General features: G+C 44.8%; 1 protein-coding gene across 5 annotated transcripts in view; it reads right to left on the minus strand.

Annotated features, from left to right (window-relative positions):
- The window catches only part of EXOC6B (exocyst complex component 6B), a 306,373-nt gene that overhangs the window by 277,212 nt on the left and 7,347 nt on the right, over positions 1-21,814 (minus strand). Inside the window, exon 1 of one of the 5 annotated variants that reach the window (XM_061583686.1) lies at positions 1,851-2,012. The exons of the other annotated variants lie outside the window; for them this stretch is intronic. Within the exon in view, the coding sequence (XP_061439670.1) occupies positions 1,851-1,948 (98 nt within the window). The 5' untranslated portion in view covers positions 1,949-2,012. Of the gene's footprint in view, positions 1-1,850; positions 2,013-21,814 lie in introns of those variants that run through there. 5 annotated transcript variants of the gene reach the window in all.

Consider the following 21,814-nt stretch of genomic DNA (forward strand, 5'->3'; position numbering starts at 1 on the left):
GATCTCTATGTATGGATGCGAAAGTTGGACAGTGAAAAAAGTGGATAAGAGAAAAATCAACTCATTTGAAATGTGGTGTTGGAGGAGAGCTTTGCGGAAAACCATGGACTGCGAAAAAAACAAATAATTGGGTGAACAAATTAAAGGAGAACTATCATTAGAAGCTAAAATGATGAAACTGAGGTTATCATACTTTGGACACATCATGAGAAGACATGATTCACTAGAAAAGACAATAATGCTGGGAAAAACAGAAGGGAGTAGAAAAAGAGGAAGGCCAAACAAGAGATGGATTGATTCCATAAAGGAAGCCACAGACCTGAACTTACAAGATCTGAACAGCGTGGTTTACAACAGATGCTAATGGAGGTCATTGATTGATTGATTGGTTTTTATTTATGGTTTTAGACCAAACTGCAGAGGTCACTGAATCATAGGGTCACCATAAATCATAATTGACTTGAAGGCACATAACAACAAAAACTCAGCAAGCAGTTACTGGCAAACTGCTTAGGATTCAGTGTACTGCATGTACACTCTTACTCCGTCATCTGTTTACTTCAATCGGACTTGGATAAAAAAGGTTCTCAGCAAATGCACCCATTGACCTTTAGATGGCAGCAAAGCCACAGTTTCTTTCTGAAATCCAGCTTTTCAAGAATCAGTAGAATACTATACCAAGATGGTCCAAGTTTTCTTTCATAATATGCTTCACAGCAGGCTGAAAAAATAATCAAATCTAGTTAGTGGTCTAGATTTATATAACAGCTACGCTTCTGGTCTCTGGAAACTTCTCACACATTTCTAGTTAAAACTCAGTGTGCACTATTAAGCAGAAAGTAGCCAACAAGGTTTTTATTGCTGTTACGTTGCATTAAGAAAAGAACAGCAGAGTGGCTGCTTTTACTTGGCCAATTGTAACACGCATCCTACAGAAGTTGAAGGGGAATCGCTAGCGTAGAAATCCGTGAACAAAAGGCCTTCTCAAGGCAGTGGTTTGGCGCCTGCATCGCACCGGGGTGATTGCTGTCCCGAGATCATGAGTGATTCACAGGACAGGCAGCTGCTGCCTCTCAGAGAGGTAGAGCGCAAACCATTGAGGCCTCTAGTGTTCAAGCCATCACTTTGAGTTATGCCCAGGAGCCTGGTGGTGAAGTTTGAAACACCAACCGTGCATACTGCATGCCTGCTGGCCTGCTCACTGTTTGGCACAGTGGAGCAGGATACACAGCAATTAGGAAAGCAGAGGGCACTCCAAGATAAAGCCAGGAGACCAGGCAGCACCAACTCTGAAGTGGGATGCTCTGAGCCGGCTGCTGTAGCAACAGAAGGGTTACCTCCCTGCCCATCCTCCTGCAAGATCACACCGTTATTCAGGCCAGAGATCCCACTGAGAGCGGACGGGACTTCCCTACCTCACCCCACGTTTCACACCAGTGATTAGGCCTTAGCAACACCTACATTTCATCATATTCTGAGGTACAAAAACTAACCACTACAAATGCTGCTTTCTTGGTCATCTAAAATCTGGAATTCATCCCAGAAGAGGCCTTGGGCCGTTGTGTGAACATCGTTCCTTCCCCCATCCACCACCTCCACCAAAACCTGAAATGGCAACATGAATACTGGTCTGAGAGGCCACGTTTGGTCTCCCTAACACAAGGATGGGGAAAGCTGTGGCCCTACAAGTGCTGCTTGGACTCCAACTCCCATCAGCCCCAGCCAGCATGGCCAATGGTCAGGGCTGATGGGAAGCACAGTCCAACAACGCCTGGAAGATCTCAGGGTTCCCATACCTGCTCTAAGGTGTTTGTGGGCCAACTGAGAGTGAAACAAATTGAAATTCTTACCAAGTGGCATCCCCTTCACTCCTCTTTTGTAGAACCCACAGAATCCCTGCTGTCCCCTTCACATCGGCACTGGGGTCGCCCCACCTCACTGGCCCCATTTTCACTGAGGTCCTCTACCCTTCTGTGGAGAAATCCCAGCAAGAGGGAGAGAATTAGCATGCCAACTAGAAGAGATGACACTGGCAGATGCAGAAGTCAAGAAGCTCTGTCATCATGCATGCAGGCTTGGGAAAGTTGAAATGTAGAATGTGCTCAAAAGGCAGGATGAAGAATGAAAAGGTGTGCAGAGGAAAAGCAATCCAACGTACGTTCTTCTGAGATAGAGAAGGCAGGCAGCCATCACCTTGAGAGCCATGCAGGCCACAACTGGGAAGGGCTGGTGTCGGATAGGTGGGAAGGTAACCAACCCCTGCCAGTCCCCCAGGCAGTCAGCTGTAAAAGCCAGCAAAGAGAGTACTGGCTTTAGTTGGCCTGTCTTGGCACAGCAAGAGCTCTTACGGCTGCTCCAAAAAATGGGACCATGTTGGCTACCGACCATGAAGAATTCAGTGTTTACTGCACTCCTCCTCAAATTCTATACCCTCAGAAATACAGTTCAATTGTCTAAAGTTTCCCAAACTTATCCTTCATCGGAGTTTTCATTTCCAACACAAATCCGAGCGCTTTCCAGAGGAGCCAGCTGACACTCAGCAGCGCTAGAACATCAACGACATTTGCCAAAGTGCCCAGAAATATTCCAGACAGCAGTGAAGGGCTTGTGTGACCTTTCAGAACAACCTGTCAAGGCAACAAATGAGAAAGACACAAGGAATGAGATTCCAGAGTCTCCACATCCCACCTCTGAGGCCTGGGGAAGTCTTGCGCTCCAGATGCCCCTGCAGTTCACTCCCTGTTGCAGGGTATCAGCTCTTGGCATTTGATCACTTTCTGCACCCTGCCAATTACTGTTCATATTCTTCTCTTCTGGGTTTTGTCATCTTTTGAAAATTGACCATTATTTCTGACCATGCTAGGAGGTGAAGTGTGTGTTGGGAAGGGAAGTACCTTAAATCTTCTGTGTATTCCTTTCTAAGGTTCTGCAAATGAGAGGACAGCTAACTGAGAGGACAGCTAATTAAAAAGTGTTAAGAGGTTGCTGTTACACATTCAATGGTTGTGAATAAGTCACTTCTAAGGATGGTGAGCTCACAGGGGGGGAATGTTTGGCAGCTCTGGGCTAGGCACAATGAATTTGGATCAGAAATTGCTTATTGTTACTCACAGTGACAGAGGCTCACACAAGTACATTTTAAGACTGCTGTGCTTAAGACAATGAAGGGACACCCTGAGAGATTGTCAAAAGACCCAAACCCTATTTCTTTGCCACTCTACCTGATGCATTCATCTTGGAATTCCCAAAAATATCGGCTGGTGCAGAATGCAGAGTGCCTAGACAGGCCGCAATCAGGTACACCAAGCTATTGACATCAAGGTGTAATTATGAGCTTCCTTCAACAAAAGAGAATCAGAAAGGAAAAAATAAAGGCTTGCCTTCTTCCTGTACAGCAGCATTAAGGCCTGCTAGGCCAATAAAAACACAGGATGTATAAAACATGGCTCTCTGATCAGAGACGAGCCCCACCTTCCCACTGACAGCAGCCACTTCTCCGTTTTTGCCAGTGCCCCAGTGCCCCACCCACCTACCCCTTCATTTCTGGGACGGAATCTGTGCACAGACACCTTTAATCTAGTCTGAAAACCTCAATGATGCACAGTGGTGCACCATCTTTCACTGAGGGAACACTTTCCAAATCAATGGCAACATGTTCCCATTATCCTCCACCTGAGGCTGCTGATGGGCTCTGGGGCAGCATTCTTCCTTTGTTCCCTCCTCCCTCGGGGAAGGGCTGCAGGGAGACCAGGTTGCCCTAGAGCAGTGTTTCCCAACTAGTGGGCCACCAGATGTTGTTGGACCACAATTCCCATCTTTCCTGACCATTGGCAATGCTGGCTGAGGCTGATGGGAGTTGCGGTCCAACAACATCTGGTGGTCCACTAGTTGGGAAAGGCTGCCCTAGAGAGATGCCAGCAGTTAAATCCCTGTTCACAGGAAGAGGCCATACGCACTCATCCCATTTCGGGAATTCTTACAGCAGAAATACTTGCAAGAGCATCTTTTTGATGAAAGACAAGGTCTTCAGCGGTTGGGTTAGAAACCCCAGGGCAGATGCATTTCCATTTGCTTATCCACTTTGTAAATAATTAAACCTGATCCTGGGCAGTAAACTGAAGCAGCCCTGTGCAAATAGCCTCTGCCCTGGCTCTCATTGCCTCCTCTTCTGTTTTCACCCTTCATCTAGCGGCCAGCTATATGAAGACAGTGCAGTGGTTAAAGTACCAGGCTATGATCTGGGAGACCAGGGTCTGAATCCCCACTCAGCCATGAAGCTCACTGGGTGACCTTGGGCTTGTCACTGTCTCTCAGCCTAACCTACCTCACAGGGTTGTTGTGAGGATAAAATTGGGAAAGGGAGAACCATGTATGCATGGCACCTTGAGCTCCTTGGAGGAAAGGTGGGATATAAATGTAATTAATAAATAAATTACTGGCATAACATGAGGATGGGTCAATAAACTCTCGAAGATCTTGAATGGCTTTTACCTGCTTGTCTCTGTGTTTACCGGCTTTTACTGCAGTTTATGATTTTCACATTAGCCACCTTGGGCTGCTGGTCCAGGCCAAAGGGGGCCACCTAATCCATACTCTGTTTCCTTCAGCGGCCCAGCAAATGCCCCAAAGAGAAGCCCACAAGCAGGACGTGAGCGCAAGATCCCTTTCCCACTGTTGCTCCCCAACAGCTGGTATTCCCAGGCCTGGTGGTCCCACTCATCCTGAGGGACGAATCAGGGCTGTGGAGTCAGAGTCGGAGTTGGAAGCAATTTTGGGTGGAGTCGGAGTAGGTAGAAATGTACCAACTCCGACTTCAAAATAAATTTTGATTGACAATTTTTTAAAAAATATAAATTCACAATGTCAAAGAAGCTTCCCATGAAGTCAGCTGTAGTTGAGCATTTCACCATAACTCAAGATGGAAAACATTTTGTGTCAGTGTATGACACAGGACCCAGATGAAGACAAATGCTGTGATGCCAAGATCAGCGCATATTCAGGCAGCGATAAAAATGCTCCTACGAGAGCTTCCAATTTAAAAAGACATTTACAGCCCTTTGCAGGGCTGTGGAGTTGGAAGCAATCTTGAGTGGAGTCGGAGTCGGACAGTAGAAAAATAGAGTCGGAGTCGGAGTCGAAGGTGTGGTGTACCGACTCCACAGCCCTGGGAAGAATGCAGCCATCCTGACTCGTAGCCACTGATAGCCTTATCCTCCATGGATTTGTCTCACCCCCTTTTGAAGCTAAACTTGATTTACTTATTAAATTTATATCCCATCTTTCTTCCCAAAGAAGCCCAAAGGGAAATCCTATGCACGCTTATTTGGGAGTAAGCCCCACTGAACTGAGTTCACATATAGAATTACTCTACAAATTGGTGGTCTTGGCTGGACAACGATATAAATATTGAAATGAGTGGAAACCCCAGCATTCTAAAATCCCAGTTATGCTGATTCAGGAAGTTCATTTCTCTTACCTTATTTTAATAATGATGTGTGTGCCTAGAGTGAAAGGAAGGGGAAGGCAGTAAGGCACCAGATATGCCATGGCAATTGTTACAACAGGGCACAGACTTTGGAAGAGGCAGAAACCCCATTCTTGGCTGCAGAAGCCCTGCTCCCCTCCCCTCAGACACCAAACAGTTAAGGCCAGACTCAGAAAGCCCTCATCACAGCAGCAGCTATCTGCACAGCCCACGCCTACGTGATTCAGGATGCCAGCACCAAAGCACCGGCAATGGTTTAAAGGGACCAGACCTAGAATAGTCAGAGCAAGTAGAGAGATAGGCCGCCTGACCCATACTGGGATGCCTTGATAATGTACACAGGAAATCTTAGCTCAGCGTAACAACCCTGAGACTGGTCAGCTGTATAATTATGTCCTGAGCAGCCCAAAGCACATGACCATTAACACATAGGCAGGGGTGAAGATTACAATTTTAAGTGGGCATGAAATTGACTGGGCTAATCTATCCCAGAGGAAAAGGGGACAAGAGGCGGAAGAGCCCAAATGTTTGTCTAGCAAGGAGACGGGTGAGGAAAGTGTGTTCCAAATGAGGAAGACGCTTTCTGCTGCTGGACTGGAGGAAGGGTGTGGTACAAAAATAAGGACATAAGAGCATAAGAAGAACATAAGAAGAGCCTGCTGGATCAGGCCAGTGGCCCATCTAGTCCAGCATCCTGTCCTCACAGGGGCCAACCGGGTGCCTGGGGGAAGCCCACAAGCAGGACCCGAGTGCAAGGACACTCTCCCCTCCTGAGGCTCCTGATAGCTAGCAAATAAATACATATTGCTAAGGCTGATGTGCAGGCAACAGAGGAGAAAACTCCAGGTGCAAGTAATATGATTTATTCCAGGCCCAACACATTTCAGGGAAGAAATCCTTCCCTGGGAGCACCCAAAATCCTGATCAGGCAAAAACAAACAAACCCCACAAGTCTGGTTCTGCGACAGTTTCCCATTTTTAAAAGGTGCTCCATTTTTAGGAGTCTGTTTCTAATTTGGTTTTGTTAGGTGTTTTTGTTTCTTATTGCTATCAGAGATACATAGATAAAGACTCATGCACTTGTAACCTCACATTTAGGCTACTGCAATGCACTCCATGTGGGGATTCCCTTATGGTTGATCGGGAGGCTGCAGTTGGTGCAGAACACCGGGTGGTGACTGGTCCCCCTTACGAACATATCACACCAGTGCTAAGAGATCTGCACTGGCTGCGTATTAGCCACCAAGACACTTTTAAGGTCTTGTTACTTACATACAAAGCCCTCTACAACTCTGGACCAGATTACCCAAAGGAACAACTACCCCTCCAATGCCCAGTAAGGGCATTAAAATTAAAAAAAAAATGGAAGCTGGCTAGTCCTACTACAGCCTCATGATTACTAGCTTGTAGTGACACAAAGATGGGCTTTTTCACTGGTGAGAAACATTTTTCTCCCTCTCTCATAACACCAGAACTCACAGTCATCCAATGAGGCTGAATTCTGGAAGATTCAGGACAGACAAAAGAAAGTCCTTCTTCATGCAGCGCATAGTTCATCTATGGAGTTCACTGCCACGAGAGACAGTGATGCCCACCAACTCAGATGACTTTAGAAGATTAGGCAAATTCATGGAGGCTATCAGCAGGGCCGCTGCCAGGCATGACTGGGCCCTTGGGTACCAGCTTCCCCGGCCAACAGTGCCATAGCCCCACACACCCCAATATAGGTGCCATGGGGCTAATAAGCCTGCCCGTGTGCCCAACCTACCTCTCGTGTTGTGTGAATGATGTGCGCATATGCCTGCCATCAACCAAGATGGTGGAGGCATAAGGCCCTTAAGGAAGCCTCCCCCAGCTATCGTGGGTGATGGCAGGAAGGCACACACAGTGCACACTGCACTCACACTGACAGGAGAGGTAGGTGGGGTATGTGTGTGAGCTTATTGACGCCCACGCTATCTGTATTGGGGGCTTGCCTGGGAGCTCCTTCTCCATGATCCATGGATCATGGAAAAGGAGCACCAACTTCCCACCCAAAGGAGTGGTCCTTCAGAGGCTCCTCTGGGCCCCTCTGGACCACAAGGCGCTCAGCCAGGGCCTGCCAGGGCCACCCTCTGACACCGGCCCTAGCTATCAGTGGCTACTAACCCTGATGGCTATGTTCTATCACCACTGTTGGAGGCAGAATGTTTCTGAATACCATTTATGGAATCATAGAGTTGGAAGGGGCCTATAAGGCCATCGAGTTCAACCCCCTGCTCAATGTAGCAATCCAAATTAAAGCATTCCTGGCAGGTGGCTGTCCAGCTGCCTCTTATTCATTTATTAATTGATTGCACTTGTATACCGTCCCATAGCCGAAGCTCTCTGGGCGGTTTACAGCAATCAAAAACATTAAATTGTTTTTAAAATATGTGTTTAAATTGTATATTTAAAACAATATAAAAACAATTTGAAACACATGCTAAAATGTCTCCAGGGTTGGAGAGCCCTCCACCTCCCTAGGCCATTGGTTCGACTGTTACACCACTCTAACAGTAAAGAAGTTTTTCCTGATGTTCGGTCGAAATTTGGCTTCCTGAAACTTAAACCCATTATTCCGTGTCCTGCACTCTGGGACGATCAAGAAGAGATCATGGCCCTCCTCTGTGTAGCAACCTTTCAAGGACTTGAACAGTGCTATGCCATCTCCCCTCAGTCTTTTCTCCAGGCTAAACATGCCCAGTTCTTTCAGACTCTCCTCACAGGGCTTTGGATGTGTTGTAAACTTAGTAGACGGCTGCTCTCACCCCTGCCTCTCCCATTCCACACTCATTCTTTCTCCAATTGATTTTTGTAACCTGTTGTTGCTCACTGCCTTGTTTCTCAAATCTCTCCCTCAGCCTTAAATTCCATCACCCATTTATTTTCTTGTGTCCAGCATTGCAGTAAATTCCTTCCTTCTCATTATTCTTAACCCCACATCCTGATCCACTCAAATAATCACTGGGCACCTGCACTGCGCTGGTGAAAAGGCTACTGGATGAGTGAGTGGAACTTCAAAGGCATGCACCACAGAGTTTAAATGCTAGGATCAAAGACTAGCCCTGTCTAACAATTATGGCCATGCACCAAACAGCAGGCCTGGTACCTGCCGACTGCCCTCTGCCAGGCAGGCTGTTCTCCGGTAGTGTAGAATATCTATTCAGATGGGGGGGGCATAGGAGGAACAGAAAATCATAATCATGAACCTGGTTTCTCACAGCAGCTTAAGCTATAGTATGTGTTCTGTACTCTGGGACGATCGAGAAGAGATCTTGGACCTCCTCTGGGCGGCAACCTTTCAAATACTTGAGTTAGGAAGTTTTTCCCGATGTTTAATTGAAATCTGGCTTCATGCAACTTGAGCCCGTTATTCCGTGTCCTGCACTCTGGGACGATCAAGAAGAGATCCTAGCCCTCCTCTGTGTGGCAACTTTTGAAGTACTTGAAGAGTGCTATCATATCTCCCCTCAGTCTTCTCCAGGCTAAACATGCCCAGTTCTTTCAGTGTCTCCTCATAGGGCTTGGTTTCCAGTCCCCTGATCATCCTTGTTGCCCTCCTCTGAACCTGTTCCAGTTTGTCTGCATCCTTCTTGAAGTGCGGAGGGCAGAACTGGACGCAGTACTCAAGATGAGGCCTAACTAGTGCTGAATAGAGGGGAACTAATACTTCACGCAATTTGGAAACTATACTTCTGTTAATGCAGCCTGATATAGGATTTGCCTTTTTTGCAGCCACATCACACTCCTGGCCCATGTTCAGCTTGTGATCAACGACAATCCCAAGATCCTTCTTGCATGTGGTATTGCAGAGCCAAGTACAGTAGGGCCCCGCTTTTCAGCGTTCTGCTAATACAGTGCCAACGGGGCGATCAGCTGGAGAGCGGGGAGCTTCAGGGGCCAAGCACTGTCAGCTGGAGCATGGCGGCTGGAGCTCCCAGCGATACAGCTAATCAGCTGTAGCATGCAATCAGCTATACTGTACAGCTGATTGCACGCTATGTCCCACTTTCCGGCAGGTTTTGCTTTTTGGCAGGGGCCTGGAACATAATCCCCATATGAGTGGGGCCCTACTGTATCCCCCAACTTATAACTGTACATTTGGTTTCTTTTATCTAGGTGTAGAACTTTGCACTTTTCCCTGTTAAATTTCATTCTGTTCTTTTCAGCCCCCTATCAAGATACCTTTGAATTTTGTTTCTGTCTTCCAAGGTATTAGATATCCCTCCCAATTTTGTATCATCTGCAAATCTGATACGCATTCCCTGCATCTCCTCATCCAAGTCATAATGTTGAAGAGCACTGGGGCCAGGACTGAGCCCTACAGCATCCCACTTGTTGCCTCACCCCACTTTGAGAAGGAACCATTGAGAAGTACTCTTTCAATATAATTCTGTAGCCAACTGTGGATCCACCTGATAGTTATTCTATCCAGCTCACATTTAGCTAGCTTGCTAATCAGAATATCATGTGGCACTTTGTCAAAAGCTTTGCTGAAGTCAAGATATATTATGTCCACAGCAGTCCCACAGTCTATCAGAGAGGTTACCCAATCAAATAATGAGATAAGATCAGTCTGGCAGGATTTGTTCTTGATAAATCCATGTTAGCTTCTGAAAATCACTGCATTGTTTTCAAGGTGCTTACAGATTGACCACTTTATAATCTGCTTCAGAATTTTCCCAGGGGTTGATGTTAGGCTGACTGGTCTGTAGTTCCCAGGTTCCTCCTTTTTGCCCTTTTTGAAGTTTGGGACATTAGCCCTCCAATCGCCCAGCACTTCACCCATCCTCCACGATTTCGCAAAGATACTAGGCAGCGGTTCTGAGAGTTCTTCAGCTAGTTCCTTCAATACTCTAGGATACAGTTCATCAGGCCCTGGATATTTGAACCCATTCAAAGTGATTAGGTATTCCTTGACCATTTTCTATCAGTCAGTCTCAAGCTGCAATCCTGCCCCTTCAACTTCACATTTGCCAAGGGGGATCATAGACCTTTTTTTGGGAGAAGACTGAGCCAAAGCAGGAATTGAGCAATTCTACCTTTTCTTTGTCACCTGTTATCATTTTGCCATCCTCATTGAGTAGCTGTCCAACCATTTCTTTTCTCTGTCTTTTACTATGGATGTACCTGAAGAAAGCTGTCTTGTTGCTTTTAGCATCTCTCGCTAACCTCAGCTCATTCTCAGATTTAGTCTGTCTGACACCATCCCTGCAATTCCATAATACCTGCCTGTACTCTTCCTTTGTGGCCTTGCCTCCTTTCCACTTCCTGTATGTGCCCTTTTTTGTTTTTAGGTCATCTCTAAGCTTTCTGTGAAGCCACACTGGCTTCTTCTGCTGTTTCCCCCTTTGATGGAATTGTTTGTTTGTTTGTTTGATATCCTTCCCTTCCTCCCAGCAGGAGCCCAGGGTGGCAAACAAAAGCATTAAAAACACTGTAAATAATCATAAAAACAGACTTTAAAATACATTAAAACAATACATCTTTAATAACTTTTTTTAAAGCTGTCAAGACATCTTTTAAAAAAAGGTTTAAAAACATATCAAAAAGCAATTCCAACAGAGTCACAGACTGGGAGAAGGTCTCAACTTAAAAGATTTTTGAAAGAGGAAGGTCTTCAATAGGTGCCAAAAAGATAACAGAGATGGCGCCTGTCTAATATTTAAAGGGAGGGAATTCCAAAGGGGAGGTACTACCACACTAAAGGTCCGCTTCCTGTGTTGTGCGGAATAGACCTCCTGATAAGATGGTATTTGCATGAGGCCCTCACCTGCAGAGCGCAGTGATCAACTGGATAAATAAGGGATATAATATACATGGGTATATAATTGTTTGCCATTGTGCTTTTAGAAATTCCTTTTTGAGAAACTCCCACCCATCTTATTAAGGTTGCTTGTCATGGAACCTTTCTCACCATTGTTCTGAGTTTATTAAAATCGGCTTTCCTGAAGTCTAGGGTGCGCATATGGCTACTCTCAGCTTTTGATTCCTTTAAAATCAAGAACTCAAGTATAGTGTGGTCATTTTCCCCCAGAGGTCCCGTAACTGCCACTTCATCCACCAAATCATCTCTATTGGTTAGAATCAAGTCAAGGCGAGCTGATCCTCTAGTTGTTTCCTCCACTTTCTGTTGGAGAAAGTTATCTCCAACACAAGTCAGGAATTTCTTGGAGGGGCCATATTTGGCAGAATCTGTCTCCCAATAGATATCAGGGCAATTGAAGTCCCCCATCACTACTACATCAAGCCTCCTCGAAACTTGGCAATTTGCTTTGCAAAAGTTTCATCCATGTCTTCTCCTTGATTGGGTGGTTGGTAGTAGACTCCAACTAACATGTTCCTTTTATTCCTTGCCTCATTTTAATTCAGATACTCTCGGCAGAGCTACCAAGCTCATCGTCCTGTATTTCTACAGGGATACATATTTTTAACATATAGTGTGACTCTGTCTTCCTTTCTATTCCTTCTGTTCTTTCTGAACAAGTTATATCCTTCAGTTGCTGTATTCCCGTCATGAGAGTCATCCCACCAAGTTTCAGTTATACCTATTAAGTTGTATTCAGGCTCCTGTATTAAGAGTTCAAGTTCGTCCTGTTTGTTTCCCACACTCAGGGCATCAGTATACAGACATCGAAGACCATGTGATTTGCTGCCTTGCTCCCTTTCCACATTTTTATGGACTATTGCTGGGCCCCATTAGAGATGTTCCCTCAGTTCCTGTGCACATAAGCCTTCATCAGTCATTACCTCCAAGTTCACGTCTCCCTCCCCCTTAGGATTCAGTTTAAAGCTCTCCTGATGAAGTCATCCATGCTGTGGCTAAACACATTCTTCCCAGTCCTTGTGAGGTGCAAGCCATCACTTGCCAGCAGTCCATCTTCTAGGAAGCGAAGCCCATGGTCCCAGAATCTAAATCTCTTGTGCCAGTACCACCTTCGTAGCCTGTCATTCACCCAGAGTATTTTTCTTTCCCTTTCTACTCCTCTTCTAAGTACCAGAAGGATGGCCAAGAAAACTATCTGGGCCCCAAAGCCCTTGAGTTTCCTTCCCAGAGCTTCAAAGTCTGATGTGATTTCTTCATAGTATCATTCATTCCCACATGGATGAGAAGAAAGTGATATCTGTCTGGGCTTTATGAGCGATGGCAACCCTTCCGTCATATCTCTAATCCATCCTCCAGGGAGGCAGCATACCTGGCGAGTCCATGGGTCTTCTCTGCATACTTGGATTTCAATGCCATGCAGTGGGGAGTGTTCCACCACCACCACTCTTCTCTTCTTCTTGTCGTGGGGCGTGGTTTCATTGCCTCTGCTTGACTGAGCTTCAGCCTCTCGCTTGCTGTTGCGTAGGTCTCCTGTAATTCTTCCCCTGCAGGCTGTCCTCTAGTCTCATCCTCAAGTGCCTGGAAGCGGTTCTGTAGTTCCACCGGTGAAGCGTGTCTTCTAGCTCTTCTGCTCCTGTCACCCTTCTCCGTGGAGTTTCCTCCACTTCGTTGTTGCTCCCCACAACAGTCTCCTCTTCTGCTGCAACAGGCTGCTGTTCTTCCACTTCCTGTACTTCTTTTTATTACTATTACAATTTGATTTATATCCCACCCTTCCTCCCAGCAGGAGCCCAGGGCGGCAAACAAAAGCACTAAAAACATTAAAACATAACAAAAATAAACTTTGAAACACATTAAAACAAAACACCTTCAAAATGTTTTTGCTGTTGTTGTTCCAGCATTCTATCTAAGAACTCTTGATCTTCTCTTATACTCTTCAGTGTGGCCATGTGCCGTTCCAGGCCCCTCACTTGTTCTTCCAACCGTGCCACCAGCTTGCACTTGCTGCACGTGTGCCATGCTGTTCTCAGGCAAGAAACAAACATTGCAGACACCTTCCAAGGTCACCACCAGTGGAGTGTCCTTCCCATCCATAGTCTCTACTGCCTTCTGTTTCTTTCTTTCTACTCGTATTGGAATGACCTACGCTGTGTCCTTCAGGATAAACAGAAGAGTCCCACTGGTATGTGGTGTGCCATACAAGGAAAAAATAATTTTAGGGAACCCCCACTTTGACCTCCTCTGCCAAACTCCTGTTCACTCGCTTTGCTCACTCGCTTTGCTCACTCGCTTTGCTCACTCGCTTTGCTCACTCGCTTTGCTCACTCGCTTTGCTCACTCGCTTTGCTCACTCGCTCTGCTCACTCGCTCTGCTCACTCGCTCTGCTCACTCGCTCTGCTCACTCGCTCTGCTCACTCGCTCTGCTCACTCGCTCTGCTCACTCGCTCTGCTCACTCGCTCTGCTCACTCGCTCTGCTCACTCTGTGGAAACCACAGGAGGGTACCGTGCTACTGCACTCAGGCCCTGTTTGCAGGCTGCCCATAGGCATCTACTGGCCACTGTGTGAAGAGGACGCTAGACTAGATGGGCCACTGGCCCGATCCAGCAGGCTGTTCTTGTCTTCTTAAGGCTGCAGAACCATCGGCACCCTTCCTGGGCAGAGACAGTCTGGTCATGGTTATCCATGCTCTGACATCACCTCCCAGGCAAGCTGCTGCAGTGTCTTGGATGTGGGGCTATCTTCAAAGTCTGCCTGCAAACTGCAATTAACTCATAACACAGCTAATATGTTGTTGCTACCTGGGACTGGATGCTGTACGTTTCTTACTTAAAGAGCTCCACAAATTTCTTAGTACAATTCAAAGGACTGTGATATCTGTCTTTAAAGCCCTAGATGGCTTAAGGCAAGGTGCCCGAAAGACTGCCTTCTTTAGCATGAGCCTGCCTGTAATTTTTAATTTATTTACGCTCTTTATATTATCCCATTTATATATATCCCATTTATATATATCCCATGCAAGTAAAGTAACACTCAAGATTCTACAACAAAGGCTCTTACCATACATTGTGCGAGAAATGCCAGAAGTCCAAGCGGGATTTAGCAAGGGAAGAGGCACAGAAATCATATCACAAACATATGTTGGATAATGGAACGGACCAAGCAATTTCAGAAGGAAATCACCCTGTGCTTTATAGATTACAGCAAAGCCTTTGATTGTGTAGATCATGAAAAACTATGGAATGCTTTAAAAGACACGGGTGTGCCACAGCATCTGATTGTCTGATGCGCAACCTATACTCTGGACAAGAGGCTACTGTAAGGACAGAATATGGAGACACCAATTGGTTCCCAATCGGAAAGGATGTGGGACGGGTGTATTTTATCACCCTACTTGTTTAATCTATACACTGAACATATCATACAGAAAGCGAGATTGGACCAAGATGAAGGTGGTGTGAAAATTAGAGAGAGAAATATCAATAATTTAAGATATGCAGTCGATACCATACTCTTAGCAGAAACCAGTAATGATTTGAAACAAATGCTGATGAAAGTTAAAGAGGAAAGCACAAAAGCAGGACTACAGCTGAACGTCAAAAAGACTAAAGTAATGACAACAGAAGATTTATGTAACTTTACAGTTGACAATGAGGACATTGAACTTGTCAAGGATTATCAATATCTTGACACAATCATTAACCAAAATGGAGACAATAGTCAAGAAATCAGAAGAAGGCTAGGACTGGGGAGGGCAGCTGTGAGAAAACTAGAAAAGGTCCTCAAATGTAAAAATGTATCACTGAACACTAAAGTCAGGATCATTCAGACCATGGTACTCCCAATCTCTATGGATGGATGTGAAAGTTGGACAGTCAAAAAAGCAGTTAAGAGAAAAATCAGCTCATTTGAAATGTGGTGATGGAGAAGAGCTTTGCACATACCATGGACAGCAAAAAAGACCAATAACTGGGTGTTAGAACAAATTAAACCAGAACTGTCACTAGAAGCTAAAATGATGAAACTGACGTTATCATACTTTGGACACATAACGAGAAGACAGGATTCACTAGAAAAGACCATCATGCTGGGAAAAACAGAAGGGAGTAGAAAAAGAGGAAGGCCAAACAAGAGATGGATTGATTCCATGAAGGAAGCCACAGACCTGAACTTACAAGATCTGAACAGGGTGGTTCATGACAGATGCTCTTGGAGGTCACTGATTCATAGGGTCGCCATAAGTCGTAAACGACTTGAAGGCACATAACAACGAATATTATCACCCTTTGTAATATTTTTCTCAAGTAATCATTGAAAACCATTCCCTAAGTGCCCTTGCCTTTTGAGGAAAGGTGGATAGTGAGTGGGGAGAGGGCTTCCTGGTGGTGGCACCCTATGTGTCACATTCTCTCCACAAGGAGGTGTGCCCAATACCAGCTCTAGTGTCTTTTAGGTGCCAGGTGAACACCTTTTTAATATTTTCCCGGGCTTTAAAAAATATATATTTAGCAAATTTATATGCCGCCCTTCTTCCCAAAGGTACCCAGACGAGAAAGCATATATATAATAAAAAATAAAAACACATTTAAAACCTGTTAAAAACATCTAAAACAAATTTAAGAACAGATTCTAATTACCAGTGCAAATTTTTACATTGCTGCTGTGATTGTTTTTAGTGGTGTTAACTGTCTTGTTGATTGTTGCTGTTTTTGTCATGGGCTCCACAAAGAGAATCTCTGGCAAGGTTGGGAGAATGGAAAAGGGGTTACCGACACTGAGGAGGGCATTGCTAGCACTGATGAAGGAAATGAGGGGATTACAGAGGATGTGTCTCCAGAAGCCTCAAAGCCGGCTGCTGGAGTTACCAAGGAAGACTCAAACAGCCTTTCCTTGTCTCATCTGGCTGGTAAGGACTCTCTGCAGGCACCAAGGCCAAGTGTAACTGCAGAAGAGATAAGTGCTAAGAAAAACACTGGAACTTCTCAGGCAGAAGGAGTTGAAAGCAACTCAGCAGAGTCACAAACTGGCATGTCTCCAAGGTTGTGGAGGATGAAGGACGGTTACAAGTAGCCCAATTTCATCCATGTCCCCTCGTACCCCCACCTTGCAACTCATGCTGAAAAGAGCCTGAATTAATAGTGTTATGTGTCCATTCTGTACACAAGTAGCAGCACTGCTTGTATTTGCTGTTGTGATAACTCATCTGCTGCCGCTTCCAACATCTAATAGGCCTGTTCCTGTTTGAATCCTGGCTTAGGCCTAGCATCAAATGCTATATCCCTGTTCTGATTTCTGGAATAAAGTTTTATGCAGAAAAACCCAGTCTCCGAGTCCTGAGTCTGCTTCTCTGGTTGGGAGCAGGGACAGTTTTTATTACCTATTGTAAACCATCATGAATGTAAAAATATTTCAGATAAATAAACATGCTTCATAGGTAGATGTACGCGTGGATTAGAAGCAGGCCTGCCCTATCTTGAGAGAGGTGAGGGGCATTTGGAGCTCACTGCCCAGAGGTACATTTGGCTTCCCATCAACTCCTGGAAGAAAGCCAGCCACTTGGGCGCAAACAGGAAATGACTTAACTGGCCTTTGCCCTTCACTGATTGTCCACAACTGATGGTAACCATTCTCCATTCCTGGCTGCTAGGAACACCCTCCATGGCGTTTCTAAAGGGGCCGGCCACTGAGCAAAAACAGAGGAAGGCATCTCATTATTGGACTAGGCGCTTTCCAGGGTTAGGTAGGAGAAGTCATTTTAAATGACCCCTGCCCACAGAAAATCAATAGAGAAATTCATGATTTTAACATAACTGTGATTAGGCACCAATGTATTCAGCCTGGGAAACAAGAAGTCCTGCTGTTTCCAACTCACATCTTATTACATTGATTGATTGATTGGTTGCACTTGTATACCGCCCCATAGCTGAAGCTCTCTGGGCGGTTTACAGCAATCAAAAACATTAAAACAAATATACAATTTAAAACACATATTTTAAAAACAATTTAAAACACAATTTTAAAAATTAAAACAATATAAAAACAATTTAAAACACATGCTAAAATGCCTGGGAGAAGAGGACAGTCTTGACCTGGCGCCGAAAAGATAACAGTGTTGGTGCCAGGTGCATCTTGTCAGAGAGATCATTCCATAATTTGGGGGCCACCACTGAGAAAGCCCTCTCCCTCTCTTACATGTGAAACATTTGCATTTTTTAAATTTCTAAACATTAAAAAAGTACTACTTATGCAAATTCAAGAAAGCCAGTGTGGTGTTGTGGTTAAGGTGTTGGACTATGACCTGGGAGACCAGGGTTCGAATCCACACACAGTCATGAAGCTCACTGGGTGACCTTGGGCCAGTCACTGCCTCTCAGCCTCAGAGGAAGGCAATGGTAAACCACCTCTGAATACCGCTTACCAAGAAAACCCTATTCATAGGGTAGCCCATATGTTGGAATCGACTTGAAGGCAGTCCATGTTCCATTTCATGCAAAACACCAACTTTTATTTATTATTTTATTTAATGCATTTATGTTTCGTCTTCTTTCTGCCATGGAAGTTTAAAGTTTTAATACATTAAAAACTAATACCACTACAAAATATAGGACACGAGAGCTCTCTTGGGCCAACAAATAGTCCCTGCAGGAGCCAAACAAGCTCCAAAATCACATCTATGGCCGTATACCTTAAGAGTTCACTTCTACAAAGAGCCAGCTTTCAATAATGATGAGCACACCCTGACCTCAGGGTTTTTACACAGAGATTTAACAACCTTGTCACAGCCAGTGTCATGCAACAGAGCAAATGTTTCCATAATTACGAGTTACAGGAGCTATTTATAACAAAAAAACCACTTCAGTCCTCCACTCTTGCCCTGTTTTTATCAAACAAACCCACAAGTAATCAGGGTTCGTTCCCTGCCAGAGCCCCCCCCCCCCGAACCTAGTTTCAACAGCAGGGTTTAAGTTCTGAACATGCAAAGTATTTTTTTTTTAAAAAGAGTGCACACTTTTGAACCTTCAGCTCTCACATGAAGCCACCGCAGCCAGGTCTTGAAGACCCGGAATTCTGCTCCCAAGATGGAAAGCAGGCTTGACACTTCTTGTTTTATAAATTAGGCCACAAAAGTAAAGGGTTCCCACTCTAATCCGGTCTGCACACAAAGCAGGAGATTGTCACGCTCAGAATAAAAGTCAGAACTGGCACCATCACTTAACTAGCAGCTCTGCTGACAAACAACAAGGAATCTCTCGCCTGAACAGAGATTCTTCAGCAACTTCATTCAACTACAGCCATCAAATCAGCATGCAGGTAGAAGTGGTTTGAAGGAAAAATCTTACAAGAAAGTTGGCATAACCTCTGAAGGGGCCACAACCCCAGGAACATGCACTGCTTTTAAAGAAGATGGAATTTCTTTGAAGGAGGAGGAAAAGGCAGGTCTCTTTTCTGCTTATAGGCCAACATGGAATGAATGACTGCAAGCTGCATATGTTGCAATGGGGCAGGGGAGAGGAAGTTGCAAGGCGGTAAGACACACACACCCGATGGACTCACACCAAGGAAAAAGTAACACATTAACAGAGAGGAAGGCCTTAAAACGTACATGCTGCTAGAGAACATCACATCACCAAGGAGAGAAGCTTTTTTCCACTTTTAAGTAGCATTTTGTTCTTGCTCCCAATTCCTCTATTAAAGCGTAATATGTCAACCAAGGAAAGAGAGAAGAGCATGGACAGGCTTCAGAGGAGAGCCATAGCAGCAAGTCATTCATTTATTTGTTTACATCAAACAAATATCAAGACGGTATCTAAGTGTTTACAAAAACAACAAATGATATAGAGAGAATGTATTTGTTAAGCTATAACATACATAGCTGAATTTTTATCCTAACATTAGATTGGATCCTTGAAGTGTCCTTCCATAAGCTGAAGGTGTCTTCCACTCTGAGCAGCTGTTTTATACCTTGCACTAAAGTGCTGCACAACAAGGAAAGCAAGATTGAATCCAAAGGTGTTCCACTTGCACAAGCAAATGCACAAGAACTACAGCAGCATCACAGCACTTTAAAGGGTCATAACGTTCCCGAAAACATCCTTGTAACTGTAGTCTAGGAAGGGTGCTGAGAGTTGTTAGGAAACCCCTGTTCACCTCATGGAGCTACAGTCCCAGAGTGGCTTAATACTCAATCCACCTTCTCAGGAAACTCTAAGAAGTAGCTCTGTGAAGGGAACAAGGATCACTTAACAACTCTCAGCACCCTTCACAAACTACAGTTCCCAGGATTCTTTGGGGAAAGCCATGACCTCTTAAAGTGGCTTGATACTGCTTAAAATGTATATTGTAAATGTGGCCTGAAAAACAAACCAGATACCAAGGGTTGTATCCTATCTGTCAATTTAAATGGCTCTGCTCTGAGTAGAATGAGTGAAGCATCTGCCCTTTGCCATTGGCAGGGAGTGGATGGGCTAATTCTCCTTCAGTACTATTGAGTCAACAGTCAGGAGCTCCTTTGGCTGAAGAAGCATTTGTCCCAAAACATTTGTACAAAGGCTCTCCTCTGAAGCGCACAAACAGAAAGGGGCCACACAGAATGGAGCTTTCTCATACTCCACGGTAATGTGAGCTCCTTCAAGGCCAGCTCTTGTCCACAGCCTGGGCAGGACTTGTGTGTCAGAAGCCTTTTATGCAGACAACTCCTGTTCCTAAAAGAAAGCCTGGTTTGGTTCTGGAGGATTCACTCTTCCCACACCAACTGAGTCACCATGAGTGAGCCTATGGGTTTTTCTAATGTCATCATCCCTCTCGTTCCATTTCCAGACACAGCCCATTTTCTTCAGCTTCAATTCCAAACCTCCCAATAAAGTTACCATCGCCGCAGCAACTCACAGATTTTGGCATCCAAGCTGTAAACGTCTCCTTATCAAGCAACACTTGCGCACAATGTCTTTGGGGCTTTAAGTCCAACTGCCGATGTGCGTGCTAAACAGACTAAGATTAGGAAGCTTCAAAAATTACTTTTTAAAGTTTAAAATATAGGTTCCATCAGATTGCTTGACAGGTGGTTCTTAAGAATGTCTCATTGGCACCACCTCCTAAATTAAGGTTAAACGCTGTCCTTTTTTCAGCAAAGAGTATAAATGAAAGCTTTCTACAAAATGTCCAGACAGCTCAGTGACTACCTACCTACTGTACCTAAATTCAGACAGCAATTTTTTTGTTTACCGAAGGAGAAATAACTTCATACACCTTGTGGTGTTTCACAAAGCTTAGCTCATTCATCCTCAAAACAGCTCCAAGCAGGCAGTGCTATTCCCATTTTACAAATGAGAAACTGAGGCCAAGTGATGACTGACAGGCAAATTTATCCAGTTAAGGCTGCAATCCAATACACACTTACCTGGGAGTAAGTCCCATTGAATCCAAAGGAGCTTACTTTTGAGTAGACATGTACTGGATTGCACTGTAAGACAACAAACAACTATTCCCTGTACTCATTAGCTCTCAATCACATAGCCTGGATGCCACATTCATTGAGTACCACCTTCCCCGAACTTGGCCACTAGTCAAGGATGTCTTTCTAAATATAAAACTATGATTGTACTTTTCTCAAAGCCATGAAGATTAATAAGAGTATCTATCCAGATGCAAGCCCAATTGAACCACATACAATTGTAACTAACCAGATGCTTACCTAGAAGTAAGATCCACTATGCTCCATGGGGCTGACTCCCAACTAAGTGCACAGAATTTCAGTCCTCAGTCATAATAAGCCTGCAATTTACTCCTGAAGGGAACAGGCAGATGTGAAATCCAAAAGGGAAAGTGCTGTCCAAGTCCTTCTAATTTTTAGAAGAGCCTACCAGTAGCCATAGCCATTCCCTCTCCCTCCTGTGATCACAGAAACAAACAGTCACCATCTAGAATCAAACTGCAGCCACCAACAAGAAGTCCCATTTGAACACAGGTATGATTCATTAGAAAAGACAATAATGCTGGGAAAAACAGAAGGAAGTAGGAAAAGAGGAAGACCAAACAAGAGATGGATTGATTCCATCAAGGAAGCCACAGAACTGAACTTACAAGATCTGAACAGGGTGGTTCATGACAGATGCTATTGGAGGTCGCTGATTCATGGGATCGCCATAAGTTGTAATCGACATGGAGGCACATAACAAGAACAAGCTACCTCACGGCAGCAGCTCCCAAAGGACACAAAGGTCTTCAACTGGGGGCACTGAGGGCTGCTCCATGCAAGCATGAACTCAGCAGGTGAGCTGAGGGTCCTTCCCAAAGGCATATGCAAAGATCAAGAAATGTTTTCCATCTCTTGAAAATTCCCACTCTTGGGATACTCGGCAGGGTCTACTCTAATGATAATCCGAGATGATACAAATGAGAAAAGCCCCTGAGGTATATGAGTATGTGAAATCAAGAACAATTGCATAATAAAAAATATAGTACAGACAAAATGTTTCAAATGC

Source organism: Rhineura floridana, chromosome 9 (genome assembly GCF_030035675.1).
Source record: "Rhineura floridana isolate rRhiFlo1 chromosome 9, rRhiFlo1.hap2, whole genome shotgun sequence".
NCBI lineage: Eukaryota > Metazoa > Chordata > Lepidosauria > Squamata > Rhineuridae > Rhineura > Rhineura floridana.